Source organism: Haliaeetus albicilla, chromosome 2, assembly GCF_947461875.1.
Source record: "Haliaeetus albicilla chromosome 2, bHalAlb1.1, whole genome shotgun sequence".
NCBI lineage: Eukaryota > Metazoa > Chordata > Aves > Accipitriformes > Accipitridae > Haliaeetus > Haliaeetus albicilla.
The window spans coordinates 40,803,273-40,822,918 of NC_091484.1; the positions used below are offsets into that span (position 1 = coordinate 40,803,273).

General features: G+C 37.0%; 1 protein-coding gene across 3 annotated transcripts in view; it reads left to right on the plus strand.

Moving 5' to 3' along the window:
- The window catches only part of TBC1D5 (TBC1 domain family member 5), a 328,348-nt gene that overhangs the window by 153,522 nt on the left and 155,180 nt on the right, over positions 1 to 19,646 (plus strand). For all 3 annotated transcript variants that reach the window (XM_069772151.1, XM_069772135.1, XM_069772143.1), the window contains one exon: positions 8,169 to 8,235. In XM_069772151.1, coding sequence (XP_069628252.1) covers positions 8,169 to 8,235 — 67 coding nt within the window. The remainder of the gene's footprint in view (positions 1 to 8,168; positions 8,236 to 19,646) is intronic.

A 19,646-nucleotide genomic window follows, 5' to 3' on the forward strand; every position in this document is an offset into this window, starting at 1 on the left:
TGATTGTCATAAATCAGCAATCCAAAAGATACCGGAATCGACTGGGTTTGAGCAACGTGCCATACAAGATATTCTTATTATCTCCAGAAGTTTTTGTTCATAACTGCAAACCAATGTGTCTGCCTGTCATATTGTTCTGCAGCTTTCTGCAGGGCTAAAACAGGCTTTGATTTTGTACCTTAGTGTCAGCGTTCCTTACCTATTTTCAAATGTGACCAGCTTTCACTATTGCAAGATTAGCATATGTGCAGGTACTGTATTGTGTTTTACAGTTGTGTTCCTTTCCGAACTCAAATAAGCTTAACGCGGAAAAAACACTGTTAATGCATAATGCATTTTTCTCATATGAATATTGAAGGATAAACAAATGAAATATTTCAGCCTATGTAAGACTTTTGTACTTCTAATGGCAAAGTCTCACAGTTAATTATCTGCATTATCATAGTGTATAATTTTTTGTTTCATTCATGGCAAAATATAATATTTTAAGGCACAGTTGTTGAAACTAAAATGCTACCAAAAAATCTGTACCAAGCAACACATGCATTCAAAATATACATCTAATGCTAAATGAACTTGAAGCAAGGGATGGAGAGTCAGGTTTGTGCTTAAAAGATTGCTCACCAAAAAGTTGCATCGTATTTATTTCAGAAAACTTAAAAAACTTGCTCAGAGTGAAATGGTCTTCAACTTTCCAGCCTAATAATTATTTAATAAATATCACAAGTGCTGTGCACTTAATTCTTTAGCTGAAGGCATTATTTTCAGTTTCTGTACACTGCTTCGAGCTTGCTCCATTTAATCATTTTAAAAGCTTATTTGGTGTAAATTGAATTTAACACTGTAGTTGCAAGGGTGTTATGTAAAAAGTCCGAAAGCTTGTCTGTAGCAGCGTAGGGGCTGCTGGTACCAAGGATGGAGCTTCGGGAGGGATGCAGCGACTGCATCATCTTAAACTCTGCAGCACCCTCTCTTGGCACCATACAGCAATGCCGTGAGCTGCCTTCCCTCGCTCCCCGGGAATCCATCAAAATACATAACGGAGAAATCCATAGCTCTGCTACGTTTTACTTTTTAAAGATCTAGTTTATGTAGTAAAATCTCAGTTTGCCGTATGCTTTGGGATTAGTTCTCCTTTTATCTTTATTTTTTCTCCTCCTACTGCCATTTTGGTCTATCGGCAGACCCAAATCGGAAAGCTTCAGTCGGCTTAGTCTTTTTGTATTTTTTTTTTTTTTTTTTTTACTTCTTTGCTGCAGAGATCCTGAAGACTTTCCAAACTGCATCTTTGGTGCTGTAGAAATACAAATTGTCTGCTCTTTTGTAAACCTTTCAATTGTCAGGCTGCTCTCTTTCAAAATAATAGAGGAGCCTGGAGTCGCCCGTGCTAAAATTAAGAATTTATAACTGTATGGAACAGATGTTTTCATAAACATTTGCTATAATTAATTTCAACTAGGGGATTGAAGGAACAAAGCAGTTTTTCCCTCTTCAAAACTTTATTGCCTTTTCCCCATACAGCGAACTCAGAAATCTTTGCTTTAATATTGTTAATGAAACAAATTTACTCTTCTGTTTGGTTTTCATTGTGAAAAAGGAAAGCTTAATTTGAACAAGATACCGGCCTTTGGAACAATGGACAAATACGCTGAATTTTGAATATCACGTATAAAGAATTAACATACGGAGCATCAGTCTTTAGGTGCTCATTTGTGAGACCACAACTCTGTGGTGTCAATTGTCAGAGATTCCTACATATTAGAATAAATTTTACCCAGATCAGTTTGATGAATATCTACCCGTGGAGTAAATAGTATGAAGGAATTTTATGTTTGAAGAGTTGTGAACCTCGGTGTTACAAAAAGCAAAGGAGTCTCGTGGCATTATATATAGTTATAATGCATAGTAAAATGCTTATTGTATGTTGATTACCCCTTTATACTCACAATAAAGGTCTGCAATCTGTTAAGCATTTTTTTTTTGTTTGCATTATATGAGGAACACATTTTGACTAAAATCATTCTTCCATATTTGTATTGTCACTAGTTTGGGGGGATATTGTTTGGAATGCACATAGTTTAGGGCCAGAATTTTGGTGTTATTGTGAAGTAGAAAAAATATCCATGCATTATTGTTCTGTTTTTACTAGTTCCTGTATATAGCATAAATATAATTTGAGAAAAAAATGTTTAAAGTTTAAAAAAAAAGCACAGCTTAATTGTTTTACACCTGAAAGAACCAGTGCAGCTGCAAGGATTTTTTGAGCAAACTAGAATTCCTGACTGATCTGTCATCTATAAAGTGTGCAAAGAAAAATAGGTAGCTGTCATTAAAATTACATTTCAGCTTTCAATAACCATTTAATGAGTAGCGTAATTATATAAGTATGGTACCTCAAGTACTTCACTCAATAATTAAAAATAATCTCATCTTTAAAGTGAAAGTGCTATAATTATTATTTGACTTAACCAGGACCACTGTTATGATCTCCAGTGGCACCTCAGATTGTTCAAAGTGGTTTTGAAAGTATAAATTAAAATTGGATAAATCATTAAATTATTAAGCTTTAAATATGCTGAAAATGCATGTAGCATGGAATTTGGAAGTCATGTTATAAGAATTGACAACCTTAGACTGCAAGCATGTATTTGTATTAAAATTTTCCTTATCTCTAATCATAAAACACTGCATTAATGATCGAGTGTTTTATATCAGCCTGAACTTAAATCTTCACAACTGTTAAATAAATTTTGTTTTTTAACAACATTTTAACCTTTGATTAGATTACAAAGAAAATATTAAGCAGAGTGCAAACTTGTCAGCAAAGAGATCTGTCTCCATTTTGACACTTGTAAGCAGGGGAATGCACAGTGTGATTTCCTAAGTGGGATCATTTTTATCACGAATTCCTAAACTGCCAACCATAAAACCCTTTCATAGCTGACACAAGATTGGTAAATCAGTTAGCACTATATAAATATACATGTGTACCCACACATAGACATGCATATGTGTATACATACATACAGAAATATGTATATATATAAAGACATGTCTTCAGTATCAAAACATATTTTCAAAATTAAAAAAATAGAGTTCAATTATTTTTAAAAGTAGGGTTATATCCATAGAGTAAGGGGATGTCACTCAAGCTTCTTGTCTTCATAGACTTGCTGCTGGTTATGGAGTATCCCGCCCCTTCTCTCTAAGAAGTCCTGTGCTGAATTTTTGCATCTCACAGAATATAGCTGTTTTCAGAGAGGTAATGAAGGAGAGGAGTGAGAAATGTCTGATCCCTACATCATTCTTCACATGCTTTTTTACTCTTGTTGAGCATGTGCTTAAGCTCGGAGTGTTCATTGTGCCCAGTGCGTACCCGGTGCGTACCCAGAGCATCTTTCTGCGCCTGAACTGGGGCTCTGAAATGCTGTCCAGTTTCTTCTTATTGCCTGAAGTGGAAGCTGTGTGCTGCACCCTGAAAAAGCTCTTCTTCGAGAAGATATTACACTATCAGTATAACAGGCTGTTTAAAAATACAAGAGTGTGTTGTATTTAAATGAGCCTTCTCCTTGTTACAATTTCTACACATGGTTTTCAGGTAATCTTCAGAAAGCGTATTTGGCATCTTCCTTATTCTGGGTTTATCTGTTTTATGCTATGTCTAGAATCTTAAACATGTTCTTACAAGAAAACAGTTACTGCACGTGGCAAGCCTGCGTATTCTGGGTGAATCTAGTACCCTGGTAAATGTACAGTTTACAAATCCTTCTCCATGCATCTCTGAAGTCTAAAGAAGCCAGGATTTGAAATGTTCTTTTTTGACTGGTTAGTAAAAGCACCAATTTCAAGTTATGCAAATTCTCTTGAAACAGCCATCAGCTATGTCCAGTAGTACCAGGTCCCAGCTACCCAAGTCCCAGCTCCCTTTAGCCCTTGGTCTCCATGCACAAGAACAGCCTTTACTGAAATAGGGCAATAGAACTGAATTCTTTCAGGAGAAAGTGTTCATTCCCAGGAGAGAGTTTTTCCAGTTAAAGCAGCAGCAAGAAAGATATCCAGATGATTTTCAGTCCCTTTGGAAGGATACTGCTTTATTTTATTATCTTATTAAAAGCAGTGACTGCTCTAGTGCTGAAAGCACCTTAGCCACACTTACTTTGATACTGATGCTTGTTATGGTACTAGTTGTTTCCCTTCTCTTTCCTCCGAAAGTGTGGTAAGATGTATTTTACCTTTTTTTTTTTTTTTCCCCCTAGGTTTTGCATTTGAACTTTGGAAACCTTGTCAGGAGGTGTGGGGCAGGGCTGGTAGATCATGCTGTTTCTTCAACAGAGCCCTTCTTCCAATTTTTGAGTCTCAGAAAGGGTCTAAAGATTAGGATAATACTGCATCAACTAGGATTTTTAAAGGAGACCACAAATTCTATTACCAGCATCATAAATCTTACATTCATAACTGTTCAGTATACGTCCCAATTTTACCAGAAACTTGGGTTATTATCACTGAAGAAGGTACAAGTAATCTATCTGTTATACTGGGAGTTCACCGTACCTTCAAAAGGAGGAATAACTGGAACTTGCCTGAGGAGAGGTGATGCAGGGCATGGATTCCCACAGCTTATTGTCATTAGTTAGTGAAGCACCTGTCCCATTTGTTCTCAAGTATTGCTGACTATGAAAACTCACCAGGATTTGCTAGAAAGCCTTTTGGATAAAAATAGGTAAAATTTAGGGGATCTTCTTTTAAGTCAATGAATACTTTGCACTTTGCTTTATCATTTTTATCACTTTCAGTGAAAGACATCTAAATCATCTTTCAAAATGTCATAACAGACGTAGCTGTCTCAAAGCTGATGGAGCAAGAAGACAACCATGGACATGCCCACTCACTACATCCTGGTTTTGAAAGCTGAATGTACCTAGTCCTATCCAGTTTTGGTAGCTGCTGCTAATGATACGATGGAGCAGCAAAAGCGGCTCTCAAAAAAAATCCCAATAACTCGTATGAATATGAGTTTTATTAACAATGGGTATACAATTAAGAATGCTAGAGTATTGTGGGGATTGTTTAAATAAAGGAAATTACTGTCTTTTGAAAGAGTGCTTCAGAATAAAGCAAGCTGCACGTGGAGTAGTTTGTGAAGGACAGCTAAGTGGATGTAGCAGATCCAGGATCCCACCAAATATTCACTGTGGGATCCCGATGAAGGAACAACTTTTATCACCAAGATTCTGGTTTTCTTTGCAGAGTCCTGTTGACTCTTCAAGCAGGACAGATGGGTTAGTTGAAAGATGTTAAAGGCCTTGCATTTTGGGGGATATTCTTAAACCTCATTCTTCAGAAGGGAAGAAGATCATGTTGCCATTCTTGAAAAGAGTCCGAGAAGATATTTTTCAGCATATGAACTTAGCCTTGTGAGTGAGTTTTCTTCTTCAGTCTGACTAGTGTGATAGGTGAATGCTTAGTAGTTGTCTGGGTATAAATAAAGTGCAGTAGTGCATTCAGGACCCATTTTGATGTGCTGTGTCCCTATAATAAATTGCCCAGTATCACTGCACCTAGCCATATGGCTTTAAAAGAGACTGAACATAGTTCAGTCATTTCTCTGAATGCTCAGGATCAGATGTGGAGATGGTAATATATGAAAAAGCGCATTACTTAAAATTGTCCCAATATGGGAGACTATTTTCCAAGATACAAGGAAAAAAGGAACAGATGGTTATTAATAATGGGAGGGACGGCTCCTGGATGAAATATCTGGTGTTGTTAATTTAGTTAAATTTAGTAAACAAAAAGCAGATCGATTAAGTAGGATTTTCATTTTCAAAATAAATTGAGAGAGCTAATTAGTGAAATCAACTGGACTGAGTGATTTTAGACTAAAATGTAGTAGAGGTTTGGGATTTATTTTAGACAAAGGTGCAAAAGTTAATAAAAGAAGTGGATTCCAAATTAGATGAGAAAAAAACACTTGGAAGGAAAGTTCTATGACAAAGTAAGTGATAAAGTATTTCTAAAGAATGTCTGGAGTAAGCAAAGATCCTGAAAGAAACAGAAAAACAGCTTGATCTGCAAAGAAGGCTACCTCCTGGATATCAGAAAGTGTGGGGTTATAGTGACAGTTAGCATAAGTTAAGTTGAATTAGATCATAAGAAGGGAATTTAAATTAACAAGAAAATATTACTTGACCATGTAAAGAAGCTTTCTGGGAAAGAAGACTAGAACCATTGTGCAGTGGGAATGGAGAAATAATATTAAACGTAATCCAGGTATGGTCTAAACTGGAAAAGTTTTAATTTTCAGTAAAAACAAAATTTCAGGCAAAGGCCTGAAAATAAATAAGTAAAATTAAAGGGAGTGTTGGGTAGATATTATAAATTAGCACATGCAATAAAGATTAAAGCATCTGACTTGCAGGGTAAATGTCTTTAAAGAATACTGATAAATACTGCTGCATGGAACAATCTTTTAGTCCTTTAGTTCATGGCTGATAGCATATATTTGAAGGAGGGGAAATGTAGTACCTGTGCTTATATTAAGAGAAAGAAAAAAAAGTGATAGCAAAGCAGCTATATAGGCTGGCTATTATCTGTGCAGGGCTGTAGAAAAGTTTTTAAGAAAAAAATAAGAGATAAAAGAAAAGCGAATGGCATAACTTTCAGTGCAGGTAATTTATTAAACAGGAGATCGTGCCCAGCTAACCTGTTAGCTTTTCAAAATATACATTAAGGATATACATCAAGGCTATCTGGACCTCAGTAAACCATGTGATGTGGTGCCATGTTATGGAAGATGTTATGGAATAGAAGGGATGGGGATTAGTGAAATACAGTAATTATAAGATGAATAGAGAAATGCAGATTTAAATCAAAGAATTATTTTTAGTGGAGTTTGTGGTGGAACTGATCTTACCCAGTATTTTCATTTGTTGTCTTGCCACAAAGCGAGAGACTGCATTGATGGACTTTTATGAAGAAAAAATATTAGAAGGTAGTATCCAGTGCAAGCACAAATAGAGTATTTAGGTAGGACTGGTCCTTTCTGAGAGAAAGAGGACTAGAAACAGCATGAAATAGTGTGAAATACAATATTATACTAGCAAGAATTTTTACTGTAAACTGCAAACTTCTTTTTGTAAATAAAAATGGAGAGTAAACATGTAGGCGTGTTGGTTAAGGATGGCTGTGAAACTGCAAGATGGTGTGGTGTGACTATAGAATGTATCGAGTGTGATTTTTTTGATAGAGAAGAAAACCACTGTCCAGAGAATCAACTGATTAAGCTTTCAGTATGCTGTCTACAGCTCCTGTCCCTTCTTTTCCATGTGTAAGGAGGACTGATTTAAATAAAACAGGGAATAAGGAGCCTCATTTAGGAAAAAGACTGAAAGAACTTGATTTCAGTAAGCAGAACAGAGGACACAAAAGTGCGCAATGCTGTCTGTAAATGAATTAAGGAAATAGACAGGGACATAGAAGAATTATCAAGGTAAATGACAGGTTGTGCAAGAATAAATAATATAAAACAGGACATGAATAAATTTGCTTTGAAAAATAGATGATTCTTTTTCTGGCTTTTAACAGTCCTTTGGTAGAAGTAGTTATTATAGAACGGTAGGTTTCCTTGTAATCCTTGGCTTCTGTGAACATCACTGTTCTATGTATAAACAGCCCACAGGATGTAAAATGACATTTTGCAGACATGTTACTTAGGTAGTTTCAGAGAAGCTTTGAACTTGTGCTATGACAAAAAATATCTGGTATCACACAGTCAATTTGAAATCTTTCATGGAATAGATGAACTTTTGCATTCTTTGACTTAATGTTAGTAAAATCAAACTCACCTATTTATATGGTATACCTCTGTAATCTTATACTAGTAAAATTGTGTTTAATAAGCTGAGGAGGGCCTCAATCAAAACTTTAAGTGAAATTAAAACTCAGATTCTCAGAACATTCAGACTCCAAATTGAACGTGGAGGCAAGTTGTCTCTCTTGCCAGCTGTAAGAATTCGAAGATGTAAAGTTATGGCTTGTCTATGTAAGTCTTGTCGTAAACTAAAGTTACCATATGTGGTAAAATCAATTGCAATTCTCATCGATATTGTGTTATTTATTATCAGGGTTTTGTCTTATAACAAAGGTGTTTTCTTTTATTTTTGTATTAGGAGGATCAAATGAAAATGGAAGCACACACCACACCTCAGATTCTGATGGAACATTTCTTTCTTACAGGTTGGTAATTTTTTATATTTATTTTCTAATTTTAAAAAGTTTCAATATAGTAAGCAGCATAATCTATTTAAAGCAATAGAACAGGTCCATATATTTTAAGAGTATTGTACAATCTAAATTGCAACAGTCAGTAGACTAAAGGACATGAAGGATTTAATTAAGGAATTATCTGAAAAGTTGTTTTCTGGATTTTTCTTTTTTTTTTTTTTGAGAAAGCTGTTCAGAATGCTTAACTAATGAAAGTACAGGATGTTTGTAAGTCTAAATATTTTTAAGGTTGGGTTTTTTCCTCCAAAGTACACAATAAAGTAGAAATTCTTACTTAAACTCATAGCAGCTAAGGTAAATGTTGTTGGAATATTTAAGTCACCAGGGATCACCTTTCTGATCTCTGAAGTAACTGGATCTATGGACCACATGGAACTCTTATTTGCTCGTTCTTGCAGGTCAAAACCCAAAGCCAGGATTTGTTAAGTTTGAGGTTTTCTCACAAGAAAGTAATATTTCAATTCTGTTGGTAGTAAACACCAGTTAAAGAAACATGATGCTAAGCAACATCTTTCAGCACCGTCACTGAGCTTGAGTCTTACTTGGGTACATACCGGAGGCTGTCTTGTACTTGCAAGCGCAGAAGGTAATCAGCAGATGTGTAGTTTCATCTTTCAGCCAGTAAAATACTGCCTGTGCTACTACAAATGCTAAATCTTTGTCCTTACGACTGGTAAATTAATAGTAAGATTTGCGCTAACCAGAATGACTGCATCTGATTTTGATGCTTAAGCACGGTAAAATAAAACAAGCTTGCCACCTGATTCTTTTGGATTCGTTTGCTGAACTGTAATGGATGGCATCTTTTTCATTCTTTGTCTGTAGCCTACTGGAGTCTCTGTGCTTCAAAGAGGTGCAGGCAGGCAGGCAGGAGGAACCTGCCCGTTTGCCTCGTCCTGGCTGCAGCGGGCTGGCTGGGGAGTGTCGCGCCATCTTGCAGGCAGGGAGCAGTGCTGGGCGCCAGTCGCTGCTCGCTGCAGGCTGCAGGCACGCAGCGCCCGGAGAGCCCGCTGCGGGCTGGAGACCGAGACGTTGCTGAGGAGAGCAGGGAGCAAACAGCCTGGTCTTGAGGATGGTGAAAAGACAGACTTCTCGTAAGGACCTAGAGGGAAGAGCAAAGGGTTTGTTGCGATTCAAACAACCAGAGGAAGCTTCTGGACTGAGAGCAACGTTGGAAAAAAGGCTGTGCCTGCAGGGATGCAGTGGGACAGGGGAGGTTTGATTTACAAATCCTTCCAGTTTTCTGTATTCTAGTAATTTCTGTATTCTCTGATGAAACCTACTTTGTGATGATACAAAACCCTTTGAGGGCAGGTAGCGTGTTCACTTTGAGAAAAATATGTTAGCAGATCCATTCCAGGGTTCTGCCTGACTCGATTTCTTGTCATCTTTGTGTTCTCTAATGCACGCAACATACTATCTAAGTTAAAAGAAGTGCTCAAAAATACCACCCAGAATAATCTCCATGGTTTTGGGGTGAGAAGCGTATGTAGATACAGAGACCATGAAGCAGGTAGAATTTAAGCCAGATCAGCAAAAGGAAGGAGTTGAGAGCTCGCTCTACCATTAATTCCAGGACACTTACACCTGCAAGTTGTTAACTCAGAGCCCCAGCTGTTGTACCTGCCAAGGTGAAACTTGGAGAAGAAGCCAGGTTCAGCTAGGCCCTGGTGCCATGGGGGTGTGAGCTGTGGGGCTGAGGTCTGACCCTTTCTTCCTACCCCTTCTTCAGTCATCCATCAGCCCTCATCTCACAGTGAGCCACTCCAGGGGGCTAAACCAGCCCAGCCCAAACTGTAGTGAATCCTCAGCCATCTTTAACGCTCCACAAATAAGAGGAGGTTAAAGCTGGCCTTTGTATCTCCATATTCCTTAGTCCAAAGTGCATATAATAAATACGATGTTGGCACTACGACTTGCAGTGGATAATAATCATATTCTGTCAGAGAGGATTACAGCCCAACTTACAAAACTGAAGTTAATTAATATTTTAAAAGCAGTCCCATATACTACTGCCAGAATATTATTGTTATAATTAGAGGTAAGATGATAAAGCAAGATAGTACTGTGTATATATATGTGTGTGTGTGTGTCTGTGTGTGTATACACACATATATATATAAAAGAAACCTCTGATTTTTAATAGTTGGCAAGCTAGCACTGTTATTAAGTAGCATTATAATGTTTAAGGTGTGAAATTTATATTTGCTGCTCAGTGGCAAGTAACTCCCATCATATAATGAGACTGGCTGTAAATTTGCTGGTTGGGCTGAATGTTGTGTTGATAGATATAGTTCTGTGCTGCATGTTAAGTAAAAACAAGCAACTAGTACCTTATGAAAGATGAAAAGTGAATCTTAAACTACCTTGAAAGGAAACAATGGTAAATGGTTGTTACTTCTTTAAGGACTCATTGGAGATTTGGACTTATTTTAGGATACTGTCAATGAATAGTGTTTCCGTAAGTTAGTAATTTGATAAAACTGATGATAGTCTTGTTTGCCAAATGTGTTTCTGTCTATAGTATTTTAAAAAGATTGGCTAGTGAATTTTTGCCCTAAAAGAGGCAAAGGCGTCTTTGGATCATGGTAGATGTCATGCTTGCAAAAGGCTAATACATGCAAAATTCTACTGAAAATTTTTACTGAAACAAAAGCTGCTTTATGTTTTATCAGTAGCAGTCTCTTTACAATTTATTTAGGAGAAAAGGCAACTCCAAATGTTTAAAAATATTTGACTGTGAATGTGCTTTGCTATTAAAGTGCTCTTAAGAGCATACTGGTTTTACCACAATAAAAAAACCCATGGAGCAGGGGGTGTTACTTGATTCCAACACTTTCTATTTTAAAGGACAATTTTACACTATCCAGTACAAGACTCTGAGTGTGTGTGTGTATATATTAATAAAGGATGTCAGATCATTATCCTTTGAAATATTTATAATGCTCCAGAACTATTTGTACAGTTTTATTTTTAATGTGATGTCACCTTAAAGTTTGTGGCTCTTCCTTGTGTTGATCACGGCACAGATTTAATGCTACTTATGTTCAGATAGTGAGCATTTCCCTTTAGGTCACAAAGTTTCTAAGTAATGTAAGTAAAAAGCACATGTGACTGGCACATATTTCTAAATATTCTGTGAGTTTGTGAATGCATCCTTTCAGGTCACAGTGAATTTTCTAGTTGGTCTTCAGGCTCTGATGGAAGTATTCTTTGTGTACTTGGGAAGAAGCTTTACTAGCAAGAAATTATGAAAATTATTTCCTAGAACCATGTCATCAAAATTTGAAGTTCAATATTAGAAAACTTTGAACAAGGATTTAGACATATAGTAACTCTCATCTTTAAAACATAGGAAACTTGAGGAAAATATTTGAGCTCCACTCTACTGTATTTTTTTACTGCTATGGTTGAAGCCTTTTCTGGATGTGCAAATTGGATGGACTTCACCAAAAGGAAAAGAAAAATAGGTGTGGGTCTCTAGTTTCAGTATCTGCAATGCAGTGCCACTGGCAAGTAGAAATACTGTCTTTCTCCTACCTTCCCAAGGGCAGCTGACCTTCTCCTCGCCAAAGAGGTGAACCCCTTGCCAGCACATATGACTACAGACTATTACATTAATCTGTTTAGCCTCAGTACCAGCTGCTTGCATGTTTTTAATTATCTTATTAGATGGTGTAACAGTGACCTATGAAATAAAATGAAGGTGAGTATTTTTTAACTTTATTTTACAGGCTATTTTTCTAAATATATTTTAATGACCTAATTATGACTTTTAGGGAGAGCCATTGATGCAGACATTCAATTTGGCTGATAGAATCTGACATCTCAAGGACACTTATTTTCTTCCAAGGTGGATTCATACATTAATATTGCTTCTAATAAATATATAGCCTAAAAAAAGCTTGCTTTTCATACTTGTGTTGTTAACTTACTTTATGATTCAGAGACCCATGACTACTATACTGGATAATTTCTTAATACTTCTGTGCACTTGTATATAAGTTTAATTTCTACCCCATGTATCAAGATAAAGTTCCGTCCTGTGTGGCTTAAACCCCATGATAAGTGATGATTGCTCAAAGCTGTGGGTTATGTAGACAATGTATATTCCTCCTTCTGCTGGTATTTCAAACAGGCAGAAGATCTAGTATAAGAAAGACTTACGTATTCCATTTTCTTCCCCTGCCTTCTTACGGATTCTGCTTACCAGATGTTTTCTTTCTTACTGCAAAAAGGCAATGTGGTCCTGCTGGCTGAGGCATGTTTCCAGTGTGCCAGCCAACAACCGCAGGACTGATACTGAGCATACAGAAGAAAGACGGCAAGGGGTGCAAGCTGTTCCTCCCTGGTTTTACCCAATTCAAAAAGTAGATCGTGAAACTAGTTCGATTCCTCTTTCACCTATGGCTTTTCTTGGCAGCTGAGCCAGAAATCGCTGCATAGCCTCTGTCCTTATATGTTAAAGGTAGCACGAAGATGCAGGCAATTTACATGCCTCCACCTTGTGGAAAACTCTTGTCTTAATCCGTTAGGAAGCAGGCCTTTCCCATCTACGCAAGCCTATTTAGTCTTGTTCATACTCAGGTGGTGTTTCTTTATTGTTTCACTTTGAAGCCACCCCTGTGCAATTATAACCTATTTTTCCTAACTTTGTCCACTGTGTGTCCACATAATCAGGAGCTGTAGAGAACAAGCGTGTTCCTATTGGGTTTTTCAAATATTTTGAGATACAAAAATTTGGGAATACAAGGAGAAGCTTTCTCAGCTCTGTAAGGAGAATTCTTAGCGCTTGCATCCTTCCTCTTTTTACAAGAAAGTAGTAAAACTGGCATCCATATTTGTTTTGTCTTACCTAGAACCATTTCCTAGTTGCTGTCCTTGTTGATGCCATTTATGTGCAAAGAGGCCTTTTTAGTACAAGTTACTTTTGTCTGAGAACCTGTAAACTCTCTTGAATTTTGTGATTCTTCTGAAAGATTGCGTTCTTATAATCTTTCTCTGGATGTGGTAGTCTGTGCCAGTACTCATTTTGTCCCTATTTGTGAAGATGTTAGCAATTCCATCTTGCAAATCTCATATTTCCAGCAAGAGAAGGTGACTCTTTGCGCTGATCACAGGTTTCCTCCAACGGCTTTTTTCCCCAAATCCAAGATCACTGTCACACCTACTGAGATCTTAGAAGATTTCCAGTTTTCTCTGAATTCTTTCAAAATTACTTTCCTTTCCTTTCCTGTTCAAGGACTTTTACATAATTTTCAGCTCCATCTTATCCAACTTTTATTGACTTCTTCCTTCCACAGCTGATCCACTCTGCATTCCTTGCCTGTTGTCCTAAGGAATTTGCAAAGGATGTCGTAACACAAGAAAGAATAAGTTGTCATTAAGGAACTGAAACTCTATATCCAGTGTGCTTTTTCTAAGATCCAAACATTTCAACAAATTGTGGATGTTTTGAACTTTTCCTGTGAAAATTATGTTATTTTCTAAAGAGGTAGAAATGGTAATATAGGCTTGCTTTCTGTTTGTGTGCAGTGTAATCCCTTAGAAAATAGGGAAAAGCAAATTTAACAAATTTACTTAAAGCCTGAGATGCTTTCAACAGAGAATCAGAAAGGAAAAATTCAGTACCAACATCTTTTATTGGCAGAATGCTTCTTGACAGATTGGTAGCAAAAAGGAAGGACTTAGTACATGAAGGGAAGCCATGGAAGGAAGAATGGTAGTTTCTTTCTAACATCCATGGAAAGAAAGTGAAAATTTTGGTTTACTCTTAATTTATTCTGTTGTATGTGAAAATTAGCATGTATACCACTGACACCATATTCAGCTGATGCCATATTTTCCCCTACTAATATTTGAAGTGTTTTTCATTATGGATTTCCTTTACTTTTCCACTCTCAATAATCTTTGAACTATCATGTCAGTTGGGAGAGGTGATTGAGGACTGCAGGGAAGCAAATGTCACTCCTGTCTTCAAGAATGTTAAGAAGGAGGACCCAGGGAACTGGGTCAGTCAACCTTACCTTGATCCCTGGGAAGGTGATGAAGCAGCTAATCCTGGGAACCATTGCCAGGCACATGAAGGACAACAAGGTTCATTAGGAGTAGTCAGCATGGATGCACCAAGAGGAAGTCATGCTTGACCAACCTGATAACCTTCTACGATGAAAAGACTGGCCTGGTAGATGAGGGCAGAGTAGTGGATGTTGTCTACCTGGACTTCAGGAACGCCTGTGACATTGTCTGCCATAAGATCCTCACAGACAAGCTGTTGATGTATGGGCTGGATAAGCACAGTGAAGTGGGTTGAAAACTGGCTAAGAGCGTTGTGATCAGTGGCACAAAGTCAAGGGAGCTGGTCATTAACAGTGTACCTCAGGTGTCAATATTAGGTCCAGTCATGTTTAACATCTTCATTAATGATTTTGATGATGGGGCAGAGTGTACCTTCAGCAACTTCGCAGGTGACACACAGCTGAGGGGGGTGGCTTGTACAGCAGATGGTTTTGCTGCTATCCAGAGAGACCTTGACAGGCTGGAGAAATGGGCTGACAGGAGCTTCGTGAAGTTCAACAAGGAGAACTGCAAACCCTATTACTCAAAATCCTAAAAATGGAATTAATTTGTTCTAAATCAGAAGGAGGTGACACCTGTGGCAAAAGCAGAAGAAAGAAGGGCTGTATTAGTGAAAAACATTAATTTCTAAGCAAAAATTCAGTGCTAAGCTAAATAGCATGAGCAGCATGCCATATGAGGTGAGAAATATCAGGTTGGAAAAATTTCAGAAGTATTTTGTTCTTTCTTTTTTTTTTTTGTAAATGAAGATTTTCCTTTTTTGTAAGCACCATTAGTCCCCTAGTAAACTTGATAGAAAAGAAAGGAACGCAATGGAATTGCTCTTGTGATTTTCATTTTGGCCCCAAAACCTTTCACAATTCTTCCTTCTAACACAAAATCTGGCAGTAATAAATTTGAAATATTTATTAAAAGTTCTGAAGGTCAGTGTGTCTAAGTAATGCAGTGAACTTCATCATTGTCATTCATTTAAAACTCAGAACTCACATTGTCTTTGCAGGAACACAACTAACACTGACAAGTGAATGGCATTGTATCTTTCTTGATGCTAAAATACACTTTTTAAGGTCTTAATCATGCTGGCATTAGCTTCTAGTCCATGAGATGTGCAGTGACGTCAAAGCAAGAACATTTGCCACAGAACTGGGAGTGAGTTATTGGCTGAGTTTTAACAGCAAGAGAACCCAGAGATGATCAGTTCTTTGCTGAGTACTACCTCAGTGCTCCCACTAGCTCAGTGGGATTTTAAATGGAAGAGTTGTGTACTACACCTTCTTAACAGAACTACTGAAGGTTAAACCATATATCTTGATTTTCCTACACTTTGCTCAAAATATCTGATCAGTGATTTCATTTTGGTTTTAAAAAAACCAAAACCACCGTGACCTAGAACTGTATGTAAAACTTGAATGCAAGATGGCAGGTTTAAGGAATTACAGTTTTTAATCCAAAGAAGCTTGAAAACAAAAGGTTTCTCAAAATAATGTACAACTGAAATAAATCTAAAGAGCAAAGACTTGCTTTTAGTGAGACTACATGGTTTTTAATGATGGTAATAAAACCTAGTCAGTTCAAGAGATTAAAGTTATATCATGAAATCACTTACTCATTTTCTTATGTCATTGCATGCAAAATGGGCGGATTTACAAAGTTAAGATGGAATTAACAATATTAAACAGGATTTTGCATTTGTCACCCTGCACATCATAAAATCATCCGAGTTTTGAAATTGGGTGCTTATTTTTAAATATTGTCATGACTATGCCAGTTCTAGACCTGTTCTAGCTAGTCAGGTGTGAGTAAGCAGAGACATCTGGGGGCATATTCCTGCAAAAGTTATCTCCCCTCTCCTTATTACATCCATTTTTTAGTTTGATGATTTGTGGAGCTGTAGCTTTTAACTTCTGTTATGTACTACAGGAAGCTCTTACCTTTCCTCTTAAAGAATGCATGTCTATTCGTATAACAAGGCTGCACGCATGTGAACACACAAAGTTCACAGAGCTCTGGTTAGCTATGGGTATGAATTAGCAGAAGGGTAAAATAGCAGAAGGGAACTCTAATCTGGAGAACTAGAAAGTAAATGTTCTATGTGTACATGCAAAGGATTTCAAAGGCGTTGGGGGGATTTAAACTAGAAGGCCTTGACTCTGCAACTGGCAAATCAGTTACAATACAAAAATAAAAATAATTGAACATAATATCTATGTTTTGTTTCACCATTTTGTAAATGTGTGCATAAAGTAATGAGTAGAGGAGAATGAGCTGATGAAATTATGACTTTGAAGTGGCTGTAACAAGAATTCTTCTACAAAAGCTGAACAATTACCAGGTTGGAAGTAAAGTGCTCTCCCAGGGCCAAACCTGGCTCTTTGGCTGAGAGCCACCAAGGCGAAGTGGACAATTTGGAGTATGGAGAAAGGTATCTCGGGGTTCTGCGTCAGATCCAGTGCTGTTAGGAGAGGTGCTGGCAAAGCGTCCTGCTGCCAGTGCAGCCTTATTTCAGTTCCCCGAACTGTACTACACACATGCTGGTAGCTTAAATAGCATATCTAGCTAATAACCTTAATTTTTTGCTGGAATGTTTACCTTCAGAAAGTGATTTTTACCTTTCTTCATGCAAACCTTTTTAACTGTATGTCAGCCAAAAGTGGATGAAACCTGAACTGTTTATAGAAAAATCTGGCCTTTGAATGTTGAGCCCCCCAGAAGCTCAGCCAAGCATGTTCACACTTAACATGGCTGTTAACTCTGCCTCATATCCTGAGGCAGGAGTTTGAGAAACAGAGGAAAATACATATATTTTCCAAGCAGATTGATAAGCCTTCACGTTAAGGCTGTCAAGTAGATTTTCAGGGTAGCAAATAAAAATCCGTGTGTTTCAGAAATGGTTTTGTTTTAGAAACTTGCTGCTTATTACTTGATACTACCTTTCAATTGTTTTCCCCCTGTTTTTATAGAATTAACTCTGTTTTTATTACATTCCTGGCTGTTGCCTCACTTTTTTCTCAACTGCTGATTTTATGGCATAATAAATAATACAAACTATGCATGTTTCTTGGATTTATGCAGTAAGTTTGAAAAGAACTGTTGCCTCTATTTAAATATAGATACTACATTCACTTATTGATGTTCCTATCAATAAAGACCTCATATTGCAAAACATATGACACAATAATTCAAGAATTTGTTTTCTTTCTGATGGCCTGTTCAGTAGCCTTTTGCTTCATTGAGTGCCTCTGGGGAGTTAAGTTTGCGTCTCAACATTTTAAAAAGCACATTTTGAAGATGAACTAAAAACAGTATAAAAAAGTGAAATTGGCTTTTCTGGGAGCATGCACACCATTTTGTTTTAAGATGATTTTGCCAATACTAGCAGCACTGCTCAAGAGTTTTCTTTGGATCTCTATGAGACTATCCATTTTATCCTTCAGTATTGGTCTAGAGGGTGGAATAAGCTTGAGATTTAGATTGAAATCTTAAATATGTATGCAAATTTTCACACCTTTCAATAGTATTGCAGTATTCTTCCATGAACTGAGAAATATTCTTTGTTATCTTAATGTTGTTGTAAATATTAAATTGGTCTTCTTTCATCATGGACACAAAAAAAGGGATTTTGAAACTTGGCATAGAATATTTTAAAAATGCATGAGACAAAATAAGGATACACACTGTCTAATGACATGATAGATACTGGTTTCTTTGTTATCCACAGTTTCAAATGAAAGCGAAGTCATTATGAACAACAATATTTATCTGGTAGGTCTGAGCCCCTGCAGTCCCAGAACTGAATATTTGCCCTTTTTCAGTGACGTAGATTGTAGTTTGATCCAGCTAGTCACATTTTTACATTTCTATGGGTTTTAGTGTCTTCCACAGAGTTTGGTATTGTCTGAACATCATAGTACAAAAATGCTTCTTACGCTAGCTTTAAACGTTGGGAGGATCTGCATTTGTCCATGAGCAGCTTTATCATGTAAATTGGTAAATGCAGAAGTTAACTAGCAGTGATTACTGTCTGTGCTATACCACTCCTCCTCATTTCTATTTCTTCCTCTTCTGAACAGAGTATTTATTTTGTAATGAGCTTAGGTGGGCTACCATTGCATTCTTCTGCGTATCTATGCTCAAGGCATTGGTTTTGCCATTATGCTGCACATCAAAATATAGCAAAAGAGCTAGAGGCTGATGTTCCACTACTGGCTATCAGTGGAAGAAAGTCTTTGTTACCTCTCCCCAACACTGCCACAGCTCAGTGTTGCCTCAGTAAAACTCTGGGAACTACTATTTGAATTCCAGAATTATGTTCCAGGCATCTTGTTATGTTGTTGGTGTCATTCATTCTTAAAGAGTTTATCATTGCTTGCTCCCCAAAGCTGGGCAATAGAGGCATTCCAGTGTCTTTTACTAAGATGCTAGAGCTTAGGGATTTAAATACCTTTTAAAAAATAGGATTTAAGTGCATGTAAAATTTTACTTAGACTTTCTGATGTAAAGTCCTGCTCTTTGTGCTCCCTTCCTTACAGTGTGTTGACAGAGGGAGACATTTCTCTTTCAAATCTTTGGACTTTTATGTGTGAAAATCTGATGTTGATAATTGTGTTAATAAGCATCAAATTCACAACCTTATTTCTTATAAGCAAGAAAGTGTGTCTATCAGAGCGGACCCCAGTATAAAATTCTTTTGCAGACAGATTCAAAGTCTTGTAGTTATGACATAAATGCATGTTTCAAAAGATGGAAAGGAACAGATGAGAACTAAGAACAAACCTTGCAGAACGATCCTTCAACCTTCATCCCTTCCATTGATTTGCTTGCTTTTTCATTCATACATATTGAGCACTTTTCCCACTTTGAAGTAATGCAGTTGTCCCTAACTCATGCCAATAAATATTTTACGTTGGATGGTTACTGCATAGACACAGCATGTGAAATTAAGTCTCTTATAGAAACATTAATCCAATTACTTTTTCCTTGTGCAGGTCTTATATTATGAAGACTTTACAATATGTATGGTAGCATATTAGACAGGATATTTAAATAAGAATATGAAATTAAAAATATGTACAAAATAACCAGAAAACATTAACATCGGCATCTGCCTTTGTTTTAATTCTACAACCTAAAGGTGGTATTAACACATGATTATGCATTTAATTTTCTAGTTTGATTAAAAACAATTGCATGTGCTTATTCATAGTTTAAGTGGTTCCAACTGGCTCTTGAAGTCTTTCACTTCAGTGAAGCAAATGGGATGTGGTAGACTTCAGTTCCAGTCTTCA